This window comes from Chanos chanos, chromosome 8 (genome assembly GCF_902362185.1).
Source record: "Chanos chanos chromosome 8, fChaCha1.1, whole genome shotgun sequence".
NCBI lineage: Eukaryota > Metazoa > Chordata > Actinopteri > Gonorynchiformes > Chanidae > Chanos > Chanos chanos.
This window is the reverse complement of record NC_044502.1, coordinates 46,000,054-46,016,254: the sequence shown is the minus strand read 5'-3', so window position 1 is coordinate 46,016,254 and position 16,201 is coordinate 46,000,054. Positions and strand designations below refer to the sequence as shown.

The window sequence follows — 16,201 nt, the reverse complement described above, 5'->3', positions numbered from 1 at the left end:
AGGCTGAGGTTTTAGAAGCGAAAACATAAATCAAACGACTGAAGCGAATGAGAGAGAGAGAGAGAGAGAGAGAGTCACAAAACTACAGAGAACAGGCTTCACAAAAGCACTTACCACTACGACCTGAAAGACTACAGCAAGGAGACGAGACTCTCTGATGAGACTGTGGAGAGGAGAAAAAAAAAAACACACACGGTTAGGACACAAGTCTCACACACACACACACACACACCCACACACACACACCCATCACGTCACATCCATTTGCAATATGGCACTGGGTGTGTGTTCAGTCTTCATTATGGTGACACTGTTGTGTGCGACAGGGCTTTGGCTTTGTGCATGAGAGCAGCAGCGTGTGAACACTCCACACCAGCAGGATCAGTCATCTGAGAAAATGACCTCTGATTAATCCTGTGTGGAGAGGTAGAGAAATGGAGAGAGAGAGAGAGAGAGGGAGGAGGGAGGCAGGGAGAGAGAGAGAGAGAGAGAGAGAGAGAGGGAGGAGGGAGGCAGGGAGAGAGAGAGAGAGAGAGAGAGAGAGAGAGAGAGGGGGAGGAGGGAGGCAGGGAGAGAGAGTAATGTATGCCTTTATTGGAAATGACTTGCCACGCTCCTTTATTGATTAAGCCCTTTGATTCACATCCAATTACAGCATGTACGCAAAGGTGCTCAAAGGAGAACAAAACAAAGGTACAGAGAGAGAGGGGGGGGGGAGAGACAAACGAGTGAAAGATGGAATGAAATTAGAAAGAGGTCACTCACGGAATATTAATTATGATGTCTGCTCTAAACAATGATATATTGCATGGTTGAGAAGCTACTTCACATTCAGCACAAGACCTGTCCCCTGAGAAGGATGGATGCAAATGTGTCTGTGCTCTGTACGTCTCGGAGCGCATAACGGGCAAGGTATGGGTAAGATAAGGTTAAAACTTGGCTAAATATGTGGATGAACCACTTTAGTAATTTGGGCCTCTGTGAGGGAGTATGAGATATGAGTGAGTATGTGCCCTGAATAAGTGTGAGGTTCGTGTAAGTTGGACGTCTGAGTAAGTGTGAAGTTTGTGTAAGTTGGACGTCTGAGTAACTGTGAGGTTTGTGTAAATTGGACGTCTGAGTAAGTGTGAGGTTTGTGTAAGTTGGACGTCTGAGTAAGTGTGAAGTTTGTGTAAGCTGGACGTCTGAGTAACTGTGAGGTTTGTGTAAGTTGGACGTCTGAGTAAGTGTGAAGTTTGTGTAAGTTGGACGTCTGAGTAACTGTGAGGTTTGTGTAAGTTGGACGTCTGAGAAAGCGTGAGGTTTGGGTAAGTGTGAGGTCTGAGAAAGCGTGAGGTATGGGTAAGTGTGAGGTCTGAGAAAGCGTGAGGTATGGGTAAGTGTGAGGTCTGAGTAACTGTGAGGTATGAGTAAGTGTGAGGTCTGAGTAACTGTGAGGTATGAGTAAGTGTGAGGTCTGAGTAACTGTGAGGTATGGGTAAGTGTGAGGTCTGAGAAAGCGTGAGGTTTGGGTAAGTGTGAGGTCTGAGAAAGCGTGAGGTATGGGTAAGTGTGAGGTCTGAGTAACTGTGAGGTATGAGTAAGTGTGAGGTCTGAGTAACTGTGAGGTATGGGTAAGTGTGAGGTCTGAGTAACTGTGAGGTCTGAGTAACTGTGAGGTCTGAGTAACTGTGAGGTATGAGTAAGTGTGAGGTCTGAGTAACTGTGAGGTATGGGTAAGTGTGAGGTCTGAGTAAGTGTGAGGTTTGTGTAAGTTGGACGTCTGAGTAACTGTGAGGTTTGTGTAAGTTGGACGTCTGAGAAAGCGTGAGGTATGGGTAAGTGTGAGGTCTGAATAAGAATGAGGGAAGTTTAAGTGAGACAGGGAAGTAGGAATAGGTTTGAGGTAAGGGCGAATATCAGGAGGCATAAGAGTAAAGCTCTCTCAGAACTGCTGCAGCTGAGGTGAGATTCATCCCTCTTGTGTGGAAAGTCACAGAGAAGTCAGACGAGGCCAAAATACAGGCTATATGTGATAAAGTTAAAGTCTGACAGGTCTAAAACAAAAGCACACAATGCCAAGGTCTAAAGGGGGTGAGACAGAAGCTCACCACAGTCCACAGCAGTTATACCTACAGTATTCATTTGATCCCACACACACACACACACACACACAAACACATTTTCAGCTTGGTCCCAGAGCTAATCTGTGTCTCTCCAGCCTTTATCCACTGTCCTTCAGCCAAAACCCGTCATCTCTCATCTGTCTGGACCCACAATGACCCCTATAGAAACTTACACCCAGAATGACACAACAGCCAGCCCACGCTACGGAAAGAGAGACCCGCGGCCGTGATCTCACACACAGACACACACAGTATCACACAAACACACACACACACACACCCCAAGTCACTCTGGGGACAGTAGAGCAAGCAGGCCTGATAAATGGGGCCATTTTATCTCCTGACAGAAGAGAGAGAGAGAGAGAGAGAGAGAGAGACAGAGAGAGAGAGAGAGAGAGAGACAGAGAGGGAGAGAGAGAGAGAGAGAGAGACAGAGAGAGAGAGAGAGAGAGAGAGAGAGAGAGAGAGGGAGAGAGAAGGGGGGGGGTGGCTGGCCTTCTGAAGCTTGTCTGTACACTCTGTGTTATGTTTCATTAGCCCCGGCGCAGAGGCCGGGTCGCCCATTCGTCTTTGGAACAGCGCCGTCGTTTATCGAAGCAAATGAGGTTGGGAGCAGGGCTGTCTCACATGTGTGTGCCGGCCAGGCTGTCCGACAGCAAACAGTGCAGACATGACCGTGCAGGAGAACAGCTGTATTTCACATGGCCAGACCTGATTCTACCACTGATCTAAGATCTGTCTTAGCAGTTTGTTTGGTATAGATAACATGAAAGAGGTTACCCCAGAATTGAAGGACTGAACGTGTGCATTAATGTTACTATTTCAAACAGTCTGATTTCTTATCTGTTGATAAGAAAGTTATACAGCTTTTGTGCTTCATTAACAACTTCTGTGCTTCCCAGACCGAGGTCCGCTAAGCATTTTGCCTATGTGATTGGATGCTGTACCTTTATACTCACATAACTCCTTTACCTTGTTCTCCTTTTCTACAAAAACCCCTCAAACTCTGACACGTCTGAATGTACCGAAGCACATGACCAAACCAAGATCACACGGACTCATTACAGAATCCCCCATCAAAAATCCTAGCCTACTGACCTCTCATGTTAAAGAGAGCAAGGTCACAGGGACTGAGAGCACAGTGAAGACCTGGGACAGGGGCCTAGCCACTCAAACGTCTCACATACTTTACAACTCAGATCTTTCACTCACAAACCAACCCAGATCTGAACTGATAAAAAAACACGAGGGCCCACAGTAGGGTGGACACACAATAGTGTTACACTGAAAACCCGCTCTGCTGACAGGCTTTATTTCTTCTATAAACTGGTTTAAAAAAAAAAAAGATACAGTAATAACACACTTCAATTAAAATTTAAATTATTTTTAATAAACAAATTATTTCCAATTAATGTCGGCACACTGGTCCTTGACAAAAACAGCACTGTGGTAATGCTACATTGTTGCTAGGCAACAGAAAGTTTAGTTTTTATAACCTCTTTGTCAGTTAGTATAATAATGTTCTAACGTCAGGAAAAACACATCATAAACACTATGAGACTATACTGGTGAACAAAGGAGATCACAGTTCAAATCATGTCTTGGCCAATCAGCAATCAGGACCAGATCTGTCTGTTATTACAAGTCATAAAACCACTTTCACAAATCACTGTGACACATAAAAATCTCTTCATTACTCATCATAAACTGAATGGTGAGCTTCGCTCTGTCATTTCGTCTGCTACTGTGTGTCTCTCACACACGCTATGGTCCCACACGCTATAGTTCTGCAACCTTACTCAAAGCCACACTCGCAAAGCACTAGCTTCAGCTCTTCACCCACAACACACACAAACAATACAAATACACTGACTCCTAATGGAGAGGTGTAATGTAACATACACATCACAAATACCCAGAGCCAAGTCCTGAGAGCGGCTACCTCCTCACTGCCATATTAAAGCCTACGCTCTTTCCCTGGCCTGATCTCAGCGCTGGCTCTGCACTAAACCAGGTGGGTTTTCTTATAAAGCTGTGTTGTGTGGATATTGGCATTTACACAGGTAAATGTCAGCCTAAAGACGGCGAGCTGGTTAATAAGAGTCGCCTTGCCGACAGTGTCCATGGCAGCGGCAGAGCGTCTGATCTCTTCCCCAATCAGATGACGAAGAGGTCCGCTGGCATACGGCTCCCTGGCCCTCCCTCACATTTCCTTAATGACAAACAGCGGCCATGACATTTCCAGACAGACTCCCACTTCCACAGGGGTGACGAGTTTGTAGAGTGTTTTTTCCTGGCTTGTCATCTCTGATTTTATTCATGTTATGAATCAAATGCTATAGCCTCAGTAGGGCTGTGTGGCAGTATACCTACAAATGCACATCAAAGTTCAAAATTTGAAGTCTGGACAGTAATCAGAATCCATGTTTGTTTGTTTGTGTTTTAAATTGAAAAACAAACACTTTTATTTCTCCAGTTCACTTTCCCATCTTTTTACTGGTACAGGTTTAACGGTGCAGTGAGCTCCCTGCTGTAGCGCGGACCTGTCCCGGTTTAATGGCTGAACTGCTCTACCTCCCAGCCCTGTTCTCAGTCATGCTGCCGTCAGCTAACAGCCAAAGGGCACAAGGTTGAAACCAATACATTGGTTGACAAATGTAACAGATGTCAATGTTCATAAATTTGCTCCTGCTGATGCACATTAAATCAAGATGGCAAGGACTGGGAAGATAAATCAGGTATAAGTCGTGTTTAGCCAAAATGATGTTGTTGTTTTTTTTGCTATCCATCCATCAGTCAATCCATCCGTCCGCTCTGCAGACTCTTGCCCGTGCGCTCTGTGAAGTGCTAATTTAATTCAGTCAGATTAGACGTGTGCAGCCCTTGTGTGCAGCGCAGGGCAGGGACATGTGGCCGGCTGGCTCTGCCGGGGTGAGTACACTCTAAGGTGAGCGGTGATGTGCCAAAGTCTCACGGTGTAACGTCTGTCTGGTCAAAACCAATCAAGGCCGCAGAGACAGAGTTCCCACAGAACGGCAGAGACACACACGCCAGCAACCAACCAGAGGAGACTGACACCTCCCTGTGCAGACTTCACCATCCACGCTGACAGCATCCACACAAAACAGTCCGGTCCAATAACCCTCCAACACACATTCTCACCCAACGCACACACACAGGCTAAGACAGTCTGTACACAAACACTGAGCGCTGTCTGGGTGTCTGGCTAAGACAATGGGCTTCAGCTTAAACGGAGGAAACTGTCTACTCAACTGAAATGGACTGGTTTTACACCAAACTGTCCTCCGTGGACAATGTGTGAACATGCAGGCCTCTATGCCTGCATGAAAAATATGCTAAATTTTTTTTTTTTATGTTTTATTTTTAGCTGCGATGAGATGGAAAACCTCCTGACATTTTCTGATGAAAGAGAGGAGAAGAGAGACAGACGCAGCAGACAGAATTAAATTAGCTCAAGTGGTTTATGCTGCAGAGCCCAAGACAGTTCTGAGTTTCATTAATTCTGCTTTATTATCGAACTACGACGCGAATTATGAGACTACAACAATACACGTAATGTGGCGATATTAGCACAGCGTTTCACACAGGCTCAGGTTCTGTTTCACTAATGCACATTTAAATTTGTTAAAAAAATCGCCCAAGTTACAACAAACAATAGGAGCAGTTTGGTTTAACTCAATTAAGAGCGCGCGCACACACACACACACACACACATACATTCACATAGCCGGTACAAAAGCAGGACTGGCCAAAGGTTCTCGATAATTGGAAAGTTTGAACCGCTATCAGAACTGATAATGAAGGGACGGTGACGCTAGCGCACGGAACCTGTTAATGTCCCAATTTGCAATCTCATTTCGCACGGAACCCATCAAGAGAAGGTCTGCCCATTTTTAGGACTTTATCAAGCGGTGGCAAACGCAATTTAATTTAGCCATTGTGCGGGTAATAGCTCCACACAGACGCAGTGGGTGAGTGGGGGGAGGAGGGGGGGGGGATAACGGTAACAGACGTGGTAATGGTGACTGCTGACATCAATTTGAATAGTTCAACCACACTGTTAGCTCTATCAGTGCACAGAGAAACGGTGTGTGTGGGGTTGGCGGAGAGAGTCATTAGAGAAACAGCAAGGGGGATGAAGAGGAGATAAGAAACATTTCTCTCTCTCTCACACACAGACACACACACAGAGACACACACACACGCGCACGCACAGATTCGGACACACACACACTCTCTTTCTCATACACACTCTCTCTGTCTCTCTCTCTCTCTCTGACTCTCTCTCTCTCATACACAGACACACACACGCGCACACGCACGCACGCACGCACAGATTCAGACACACACACACTCTCTTTCTCATACACACTCTCTATGTCTCTCTCTCTCTCTGACTCTCTCTCTCTCATACACAGACACACACACATGCACGCACGCACACACGCACGCACAGATTCAGACACACACACATAAAGACAAGCACGCTATCTCTCTCTCTCTGACACTCTCTCCCATACACACACAAAGACAAACACGCCGTCTCTCTCTCTCTACAGATACTTAGTCTTACACACACAAAGTTGCTTGCCATCACTGCAGCACAAACATGCAGTCAATAAGTCTCACACACGCATACACACACACAAATACACTCTACTACCATAGCAGCTATGACAGAGAGATAGAGAGAGACAGAGAGAGAGAGAGAAAGAGAGAGAGACAGAGGGAGAGAGAGAGAGAGAGACAGAGAGAGAGAGAGAGAGAGAGAGACAGAGGGAGGGAGAGAGAGAGAGAGAGAGAGGGAGAGCGAGAGAGAGAGAGAGAGAGAGAGAGTTAAAGAGAGACAGAGAGAGAGAGAGAGAGAGAGAGAGAGAGAGAGAGAAAGGACCAGCAAAAACAACTAACACAGACTGAGTAAAGCCATATGAAAGGATGACTGTGTTACACAATGTGTGTGCTGCTAAATGTGTGTACATAAATGTATACAGTATGTGTGGGTATGTAAATATACATATATATTTGTGTGTGTGTGTGGGAGAGAGTGGGGATGGGGCTGTGTGTGTATGTTAACTGACTGGGGCTGTGTGTATGTTAACTGACTGGGCCTGTGTGTGTATGTTAACTGACTGGGGCTGTGTGTGTGTTAACTGACTGGGGCTGTGTGTGTGTTAACTGACTGGGGCTGTGTCTGTGTTAACTGACTGGGGCTGTGTGTGTGTTAACTGACTGGGGCTGTGTGTGTGTTAACTGACTGGGGCTGTGTGTGTGTTAACTGACTGGGGCTGTGTCTGTGTTAACTGACTGGGGCTGTGTGTGTGTTAACTGACTGGGGCTGTGTCTGTGTGAACTGACTGGGGCTGTGTGTATGTTAACTGACTGGGGCTGTGTCTGTGTTAACTGACTAGGGCTGTGTGTATGTTAACTGACTGGGGCTGTGTATGTTAACTGACTGGGGCTGTGTCTGTGTTAACTGACTGGGGCTGTGTGTATGTGTTAACTGACTGGGGCTGTGTGTGTGTTAACTGACTGGGGCTGTGACTGTGTTAACTGACTGGGGCTGTGTGTATGTTAACTGACTGGGGCTGTGTGTATGTTAACCGACTGGGGCTGTGACTGTGTTAACTGACTGGGGCTGTGTATGTTAACTGACTGGGGCTGTGTCTGTGTTAACTGACTGGGGCTGTGTGTATGTGTTAACTGACTGGGGCTGTGTGTGTGTTAACTGACTGGGGCTGTGACTGTGTTAACTGACTGGGGCTGTGTGTATGTTAACTGACTGGGGCTGTGTGTGTGTTAACTGACTGGGGCTGTGTCTGTGTTAACTGACTGGGGCTGTGTCTGTGTTAACTGACTGGGGCTGTGTCTGTGTTGACTGACTGGGGCTGTGTGTATGTTAACTGACTGGGGCTGTGTGTGTGTTAACTGACTGGGGCTGTGTGTGTGTTAACTGACTGGGGCTGTGTCTGTGTTAACTGACTGGGGCTGGGTGCGTATTAACTGACTGGGGCTGTGACTGTGTTAACTGACTGGGGCTGTGTGTGTGTTAACTGACTGGGGCTGTGACTGTGTTAACTGACTGGGGCTGTGTCTGTGTTAACTGACTGGGGCTGTGTGTATGTGTTAACTGACTGGGGCTGTGTGTGTGTTAACTGACTAGGGCTGTGACTGTGTTAACTGACTGGGGCTGTGTGTGTGTTAACTGACTGGGGCTGTGTGTGTGTTAACTGACTGGGGCTGTGTCTGTGTTAACTGACTGGGACTGTGTGTGTGTTAACTGACTGGGGCTGTGTGTATGTTAACTGACTGGGGCTGTGTGTATGTTAACTGACTGGGGCTGTGTGTGTATGTTAACTGACTGGGGCTGTGTGTGTGTTAACTGACTGGGGCTGTGTCTGTGTTAACTGACTGGGGCTATGACTGTGTTGACTGACTGGGGCTGTGTGTATGTTAACTGACTGGGGCTGTGTCTGTGTTAACTGACTGGGGCTGTGTGTGTGTTAACTGACTGGGGCTGTGTGTGTGTTAACTGACTGGGGCTGTGTCTGTGTTAACTGACTGGGGCTGGGTGCGTGTTAACTGACTAGGGCTGTGACTGTGTTAACTGACTGGGGCTGTGTGTGTGTTAACTGACTGGGGCTGTGTCTGTGTTAACTGACTGGGACTGTGTGTGTGTTAACTGACTGGGGCTGTGTCTGTGTTAACTGACTGGGGCTGTGTGTATGTTAACTGACTGGGGCTGTGACTGTGTTAACTGACTGGGGCTGTGTGTGTGTTAACTGACTGGGGCTGTGTGTGTGTTAACTGACTGGGGCTGTGTCTGTGTGAACTGACTGGGGCTGTGTGTGTATGTTAACTGACTGGGGCTGTGTGTGTATGTTAACTGACTGGGGCTGTGACTGTGTTAACTGACTGGGGCTGTGTGTATGTTAACTGACTGGGGCTGTGTCTGTGTGAACTGACTGGGGCTGTGTGTGTATGTTAACTGACTGGGGCTGTGTGTGTGTTAACTGACTGGGGCTGTGTGTGTATGTTAACTGACTGGGGCTGTGTGTGTGTTAACTGACTGGGGCTGTGACTGTGTTAACTGACTGGGGCTGTGTGTGTATGTTAACTGACTGGGGCTGTGTGTGTGTTAACTGACTGGGGCTGTGTGTGTATGTTAACTGACTGGGTCTGTGTGTGTGTTAACTGACTGGGGCTGTGACTGTGTTAACTGACTGGGGCTGTGTGTATGTTAACTGACTGGGGCTGTGTGTGTGTTAACTGACTGGGGCTGTGTGTATGTTAACTGACTGGGGCTGTGTGTGTGTTAACTGACTGGGGCTGTGTCTGTGTTAACTGACTGGGGCTGTGACTGTGTTAACTGACTGGGGCTGTGACTGTGTTAACTGACTGGGGCTGTGTGTGTGTTAACTGACTGGGGCTGTGTCTGTGTTAACTGACTGGGGCTATGACTGTGTTGACTGACTGGGGCTGTGTGTATGTTAACTGACTGGGGCTGTGTCTGTGTTAACTGACTGGGGCTGTGTGTGTGTTAACTGACTGGGGCTGTGTGTGTGTTAACTGACTGGGGCTGTGTCTGTGTTAACTGACTGGGGCTGGGTGCGTGTTAACTGACTAGGGCTGTGACTGTGTTAACTGACTGGGGCTGTGTGTGTGTTAACTGACTGGGGCTGTGTCTGTGTTAACTGACTGGGACTGTGTGTGTGTTAACTGACTGGGGCTGTGTCTGTGTTAACTGACTGGGGCTGTGTGTATGTTAACTGACTGGGGCTGTGACTGTGTTAACTGACTGGGGCTGTGTGTGTGTTAACTGACTGGGGCTGTGTGTGTGTTAACTGACTGGGGCTGTGTCTGTGTGAACTGACTGGGGCTGTGTGTGTATGTTAACTGACTGGGGCTGTGTGTGTATGTTAACTGACTGGGGCTGTGTGTATGTTAACTGACTGGGGCTGTGTGTATGTTAACTGACTGGGGCTGTGTGTGTATGTTAACTGACTGGGGCTGTGTGTATGTTAACTGACTGGGGCTGTGTGTATGTTAACTGACTGGGGCTGTGTCTGTGTGAACTGACTGGGGCTGTGTGTGTATGTTAACTGACTGGGGCTGTGTGTGTGTTAACTGACTGGGGCTGTGTGTGTATGTTAACTGACTGGGGCTGTGTGTGTGTTAACTGACTGGGGCTGTGACTGTGTTAACTGACTGGGGCTGTGTGTGTATGTTAACTGACTGGGGCTGTGTGTGTGTTAACTGACTGGGGCTGTGTGTGTATGTTAACTGACTGGGTCTGTGTGTGTGTTAACTGACTGGGGCTGTGACTGTGTTAACTGACTGGGGCTGTGTGTATGTTAACTGACTGGGGCTGTGTGTGTGTTAACTGACTGGGGCTGTGTGTGTGTTAACTGACTGGGGCTGTGTGTGTGTTAACTGACTGGGGCTGTGTCTGTGTTAACTGACTGGGGCTGTGACTGTGTTAACTGACTGGGGCTGTGACTGTGTTAACTGACTGGGGCTGTGTGTGTGTTAACTGACTGGGGCTGTGTCTGTGTTAACTGACTGGGGCTGTGTGTGTGTTAACTGACTGGGGCTGTGTCTGTGTTAACTGACTGGGGCTGTGACTGTGTTAACTGACTGGGGCTGTGTGTGTGTGAACTGACTGGGGCTGTGTGTGTGTTAACTGACTGGGGCTGTGTGTGTGTTAGCTGACTGGGGCTGTGTCTGTGTTAACTGACTGGGGCTGTGTCTGTTAACTGACTGGGGCTGTGTCTGTGTGAACTGACTGGGGCTGTGACTGTGTTAACTGACTGGGGCTGTGTGTGTGTTAACTGACTGGGGCTGTGTCTGTGTGTTAACTGACTGGGGCTGTGTCTGTGTTAACTGACTGGGGCTGTGTGTGTGTTAATTGACTGGGGCTGTGACTGTGTTAACTGACTGGGGCTGTGTGTGTGTTAACTGACTAGGGCTGTGTGTGTATGTTAACTGACTGGGGCTGTGTGTGTGTTAACTGACTGGGGCTGTGTGTGTATGTTAACTGACTGGGGCTGTGTGTGTGTTAACTGACTGGGGCTGTGTGTGTGTTAACTGACTGGGGCTGTGTCTGTGTTAACTGACTGGGGCTGTGTCTGTGTTAACTGACTGGGGCTGTGACTGTGTTAACTGACTGGGGCTGTGTGTATGTTAACTGACTGGGGCTGTGTGTGTGTTAACTGACTGGGGCTGTGTCTGTGTGAACTGACTGGGGCTGTGTGTATGTTAACTGACTGGGGCTGTGTGTGTGTTAACTGACTGGGGCTGTGTGTGTGTTAACTGACTGGGGCTGTGTGTGTGTTAACTGACTGGGGCTGTGTCTGTGTTAACTGACTGGGGCTGTGTGTGTGTTAACTGACTGGGGCTGTGTCTGTGTGAACTGACTGGGGCTGTGTGTGTATGTTAACTGACTGGGGCTGTGTGTGTATGTTAACTGACTGGGGCTGTGTGTATGTTAACTGACTGGGGCTGTGTCTGTGTGAACTGATTGGGGCTGTGTCTGTGTTAACTGACTGGGGCTGTGTGTGTGTTAACTGACTGGGGCTGTGTCTGTGTGAACTGACTGGGGCTGTGTCTGTGTGAACTGACTGGGGCTGTGTGTATGTTAACTGACTGGGGCTGTGTCTGTGTTAACTGACTGGGGCTGTGTGTGTGTTAATTGACTGGGGCTGTGACTGTGTTAACTGACTGGGGCTGTGTGTGTGTTAACTGACTAGGGCTGTGTGTGTATGTTAACTGACTGGGGCTGTGTGTGTGTTAACTGACTGGGGCTGTGTGTGTGTGTTAACTGACTGGGGCTGTGTGTGTGTTAACTGACTGGGGCTGTGTGTGTGTTAACTGACTGGGGCTGTGACTGTGTTAACTGACTGGGGCTGTGTGTATGTTAACTGACTGGGGCTGTGTCTGTGTGAACTGACTGGGGCTGTGTCTGTGTGAACTGACTGGGGCTGTGTGTGTGTTAACTGACTGGGGCTGTGTCTGTGTTAACTGACTGGGGCTGTGTGTGTGTGTTAACTGACTGGGGCTGTGTGTGTGTTAACTGACTGGGGCTGTGTGTGTGTTAGCTGACTGGGGCTGCGACTGTGTTAACTGACTGGGGCTGTGTGTGTGTTAACTGACTGTGCTGCCTGTGTGATCTGATGAATGATTACGCAGCTGGCTCGTCACACCACAACTCTCACAGCACAAAGACGCCAGGGCTTCGCATTGTAAGCCCTAAAACATTATCATTTATCAAAGGCAAATGTAAAACAATACAGTCTGTCACTCTGGAAGATTAATTTCCCACCCTCTTGCTTGTACAAAACTACACAGGCCTTTGTTACGTGGACTTCAGGATTTTATTTTTTTTATTTGTGCTGACTAATGCAGGCTTTTAACAGCAGAATTATGTATCAGGAGGTAAAGCACTGTCTACTCATTAATACACATGCTGTAATAGAACTAAACGGAGCGTCGCCTGTTTTATTAGCTTCATATGTTTATTCATTATATTGATTTATTTGGGCTTTTTGAATCACTTGTGGTCCATAGCAGCAGTAAACATGACCTATTTCCAAACAACACACACACATACAGACAGACGGAGAAGGCTTTAGTGAAGGAGAGATGGTTTCTCTCACAAATACCTGACTCTGTCAGAGTAGAAGCAAAGACAGCCCAAACAGGCATCCTGGGAGTGTCATGTTTTCTCTTCGTTTCGGACTAAGCGAAGGGTGGGAGGGTCACATGACCCATCCCTGACCGTAACTGGAGTATTCTAATCTCTCCACACATGCTGTTTTTTTGTTTTTTGCTTTTTTTTACTGCTGTTATGAATTGACATCAAGTTGAAATTTTGTTTGCAGGTTTATTGACTATTAATTCTAAGCTAAATTTGAATTTCACTTCAGTGTGAAGTGCTAGTAGAAATATGGTAAGAGAAATTACAACATTGCATCATTGAAAAGAAAAAAAAAAAATAGAACAACATCAGCAACAAAAAAAAATATCTCCTTATACCCATGTTAACATCTCTTTTGTGGCTATTAAGGCGCTACATCTCTGGCTCCTGGATGTCATCACTAAAGAAAGTTTAAACAGCATTAGGAGCGCGTGAAATGGCTTGTCTGTGCTGTGACGATGGATTTAGAGCCTGAGTGGTTTTACATTAGTGTTAAAGAAGGTGGTCAGAGATTAGAGACACACATGCAGAAATAAGACAATAATAAACAGAGATCCTGTTTCATTCCACATGAGGTTCTAAGTCTCAACATCCAACTCACTTCTCTACTACTGATCACAGAGCAGCCGTTCATATCAGATCAGATCGATTAAGCGCAGAGACAGACCTGATCAATCAAACCACATAATCTGTTCTACTCTCAGACAAGATTAATCTATTCCACCATCAGACCAGATCAATCAGTCCCACTCACAGATCTGTTCAATCTACCTCACACTCAACCAAACCTATCAAAGTCAACTGCAAAGAATACGATTTCTGACATGCACACCAGAATGAGACATGTTCTCAGACAGGAAAACGAGGTAAGGGACAGTGCAGGGAGGGCAGTCACACTGACTGAAGTAAATGAAGGAATGAAAGAGTATCGGAATGAAAGTATTGTCTTTTGTGTGGCAGAATGAAGGGGCTCAGGTTGAGAGGACCAGCTGGTGCATACTGTTACCTGCTGACAGCTGAGCTGTGCTCTGTGAGACTTTTACCTGCTGACAGGTGAGCTGTGCTCTGTGAGTCTGTTATCTGCTGACAGGTGAGCTGTGCTCTGTGAGTCTGTCACCTGCTGACAGGTGAGCTGTGCTCTGTGAGTCTGTTACCTGCTGACAGGTGAGCTGTGCTCTGTGAGTCTGTTACCTCCTGACAGGTGAGCTGTGCTCTGTGAATCTGTTACCTGCTGACAGGTGAGCTGTGCTCTGTGAGTCTTTTATCTGCTGACAGGTGAGCTGTGTTCTGTGAGTCTGTTACCTGCTGACAGGTGAACTGTGTTCTGTGAGTCTGTTACCTGCTGACAGGTGAGCTGTGCTCTGTGAATCTGTTACCTGCTGACAGGTGAGCTGTGCTCTGTGAGTCTGTTACCTGCTGACAGGTGAGCTGTGTTCTGTGAGTCTGTTATCTGCTGACAGGTGAGCTGTGTTCTGTGAGTCTGTTACCTGCTGACAGGTGAGCTGTGCTCTGTGAATCTGTTACCTGCTGACAGGTGAACTTCGTTCTGTGAGTCTGTTACCTGCTGACAGGTGAGCTGTGTTCTGTGAGTCTGTTATCTGCTGACAGGTGAACTGTGTTCTGTGAGTCTGTTACCTGCTGACAGGTGAGCTGTGTTCTGTGAGTCTGTTACCTGCTGACAGGTGAACTGTGTTCTGTGAGTCTGTTACCTGCTGACAGGTGAGCTGTGTTCTGTGAGTCTGTTACCTGCTGACAGGTGAACTGTGTTCTGTGAGTCTGTTATCTGCTGACAGGTGAGCTGTGTTCTGTGAGTCTGTTACCTGCTGACAGGTGAGCTGTGTTCTGTGAGTCTGTTACCTGCTGACAGGTGAGCTGTGTTCTGTGAATCTGTTACCTGCTGACAGGTGAGCTGTGTTCTGTGAGTGACACTAGCAGTCTGAGAGCGTAGACCGGCACCGGGTCGGGTTCCAGCAGGAGAGATTCATACCTACCGCAGGACAAGCAGAACCAGTAAGACTAGTAACACACCAGTAACAGCTGCTTTTACACCAGTAACAAACTGTCAACACATCTGTGTCAGCACTAAAGAGATGAAACTGCCGTAGTTCTAATATATGAATGCAGTTCTGCAGACATATTCAACTGTCTAATTTATGTATGTAGGCAGGCATTTATTTATTTTGACGTACACACATTTAACCAAATTAACACAGAATGGCAAAGTGCCCTGAAGCACTGCTATCTAGATGGTAGCAAATGTTTACTAAAGCTATGACAGTAAATAAAATGAGTCAAATTATTGATTTATTCTGATCATATTTGGAAACACCCCAAACTAACATGACACATTTCATAAACAGAATGAGACAAACACCAGCTGTGCACCAGCAGATTGTCAGTGTTTAAAGGGAAATGTAGTCTCTTTGACATCTGGGTTCTCCACAGCCCTTACCTCGGAGTCTGACAGTATCTCAGACAGTTTTCCTTATCAAAACATTCTTCACCAAAAAGGTCATTTTCCCTAACAGCCTCATACACATTGAAAACTACACTGGTTTACTATTATCGGTTGTGGTTGTGTCAAAAGTGAATTTGTAAATAAATTTGAAAAATCCATTACATAAATGAAACAATTGGTTTTAATAATATTAATAATATTAATATTAATCATCCTTTAATATTATTACCACTGATCTCTAAGACAGGATCTAAAAGCCACCGTCTCTAAGTCCGACTGTGAAAGTCAGGCTTTGATATTGCTTTGAATTGCATTGCTATATTTGCTGAATATCTAAGTGTGCACACTAGAAGACACTGGTAAATATTGGTTTACTGAAACAGTTCATCAGAGCAAGTCCTTTAAATAATAATTGATTTAATAACAAGGAGCCAATTGTTGCAATATATTCTATGTCAAAAAGGATGAATTTGCCCCATACAGAACTATGCATCCATCTGTCTTTAACAGGATCATCCAACAGAGACACTGAGGTTTGACCCATGAAGGCCATGTGCAGGAGAGCAGACAGACAGTACAGGAGAGAGTAGTGTGGAGAGTGATGGAGGAAAGGCTCACTGTGGGAGAAGGGCATCGGTGATGAGGGCCAGGAGGCGTGCGTTTGAGGAGCGCCCATCTGTGTCTCTCTCCCCGTCTCCGTTTCCCTCCCCCTCCTCTACCACCTCCTGGTTCAGTAACAGCAGAGTGATCTCTGACAGGACCCGCAAGCTCACGATCCGCCACTCCACTGCAACACACACACACACACACACACAGACACACACACAGACACACACATACAGACACACACACACACACACACACATACACATACACACACATACACACACACAGACACACACATACACACAGACACACACACCC

The 16,201-nt window shown here is 46.8% G+C and overlaps 1 protein-coding gene across 1 annotated transcript in view; it reads right to left on the bottom strand.

Annotated features, from left to right (window-relative positions):
• ulk4 (unc-51 like kinase 4) overlaps window positions 1-16,201 on the bottom strand; it is an 84,202-nt gene that overhangs the window by 23,669 nt on the left and 44,332 nt on the right. The window contains exons 28-30 of the mRNA XM_030783255.1: window positions 15,896-16,064; window positions 14,714-14,806; window positions 115-163 (exon numbers count right to left, since the gene is read on the bottom strand). Coding sequence (XP_030639115.1) covers window positions 115-163; window positions 14,714-14,806; window positions 15,896-16,064 — 311 coding nt within the window. The remainder of the gene's footprint in view (window positions 1-114; window positions 164-14,713; window positions 14,807-15,895; window positions 16,065-16,201) is intronic.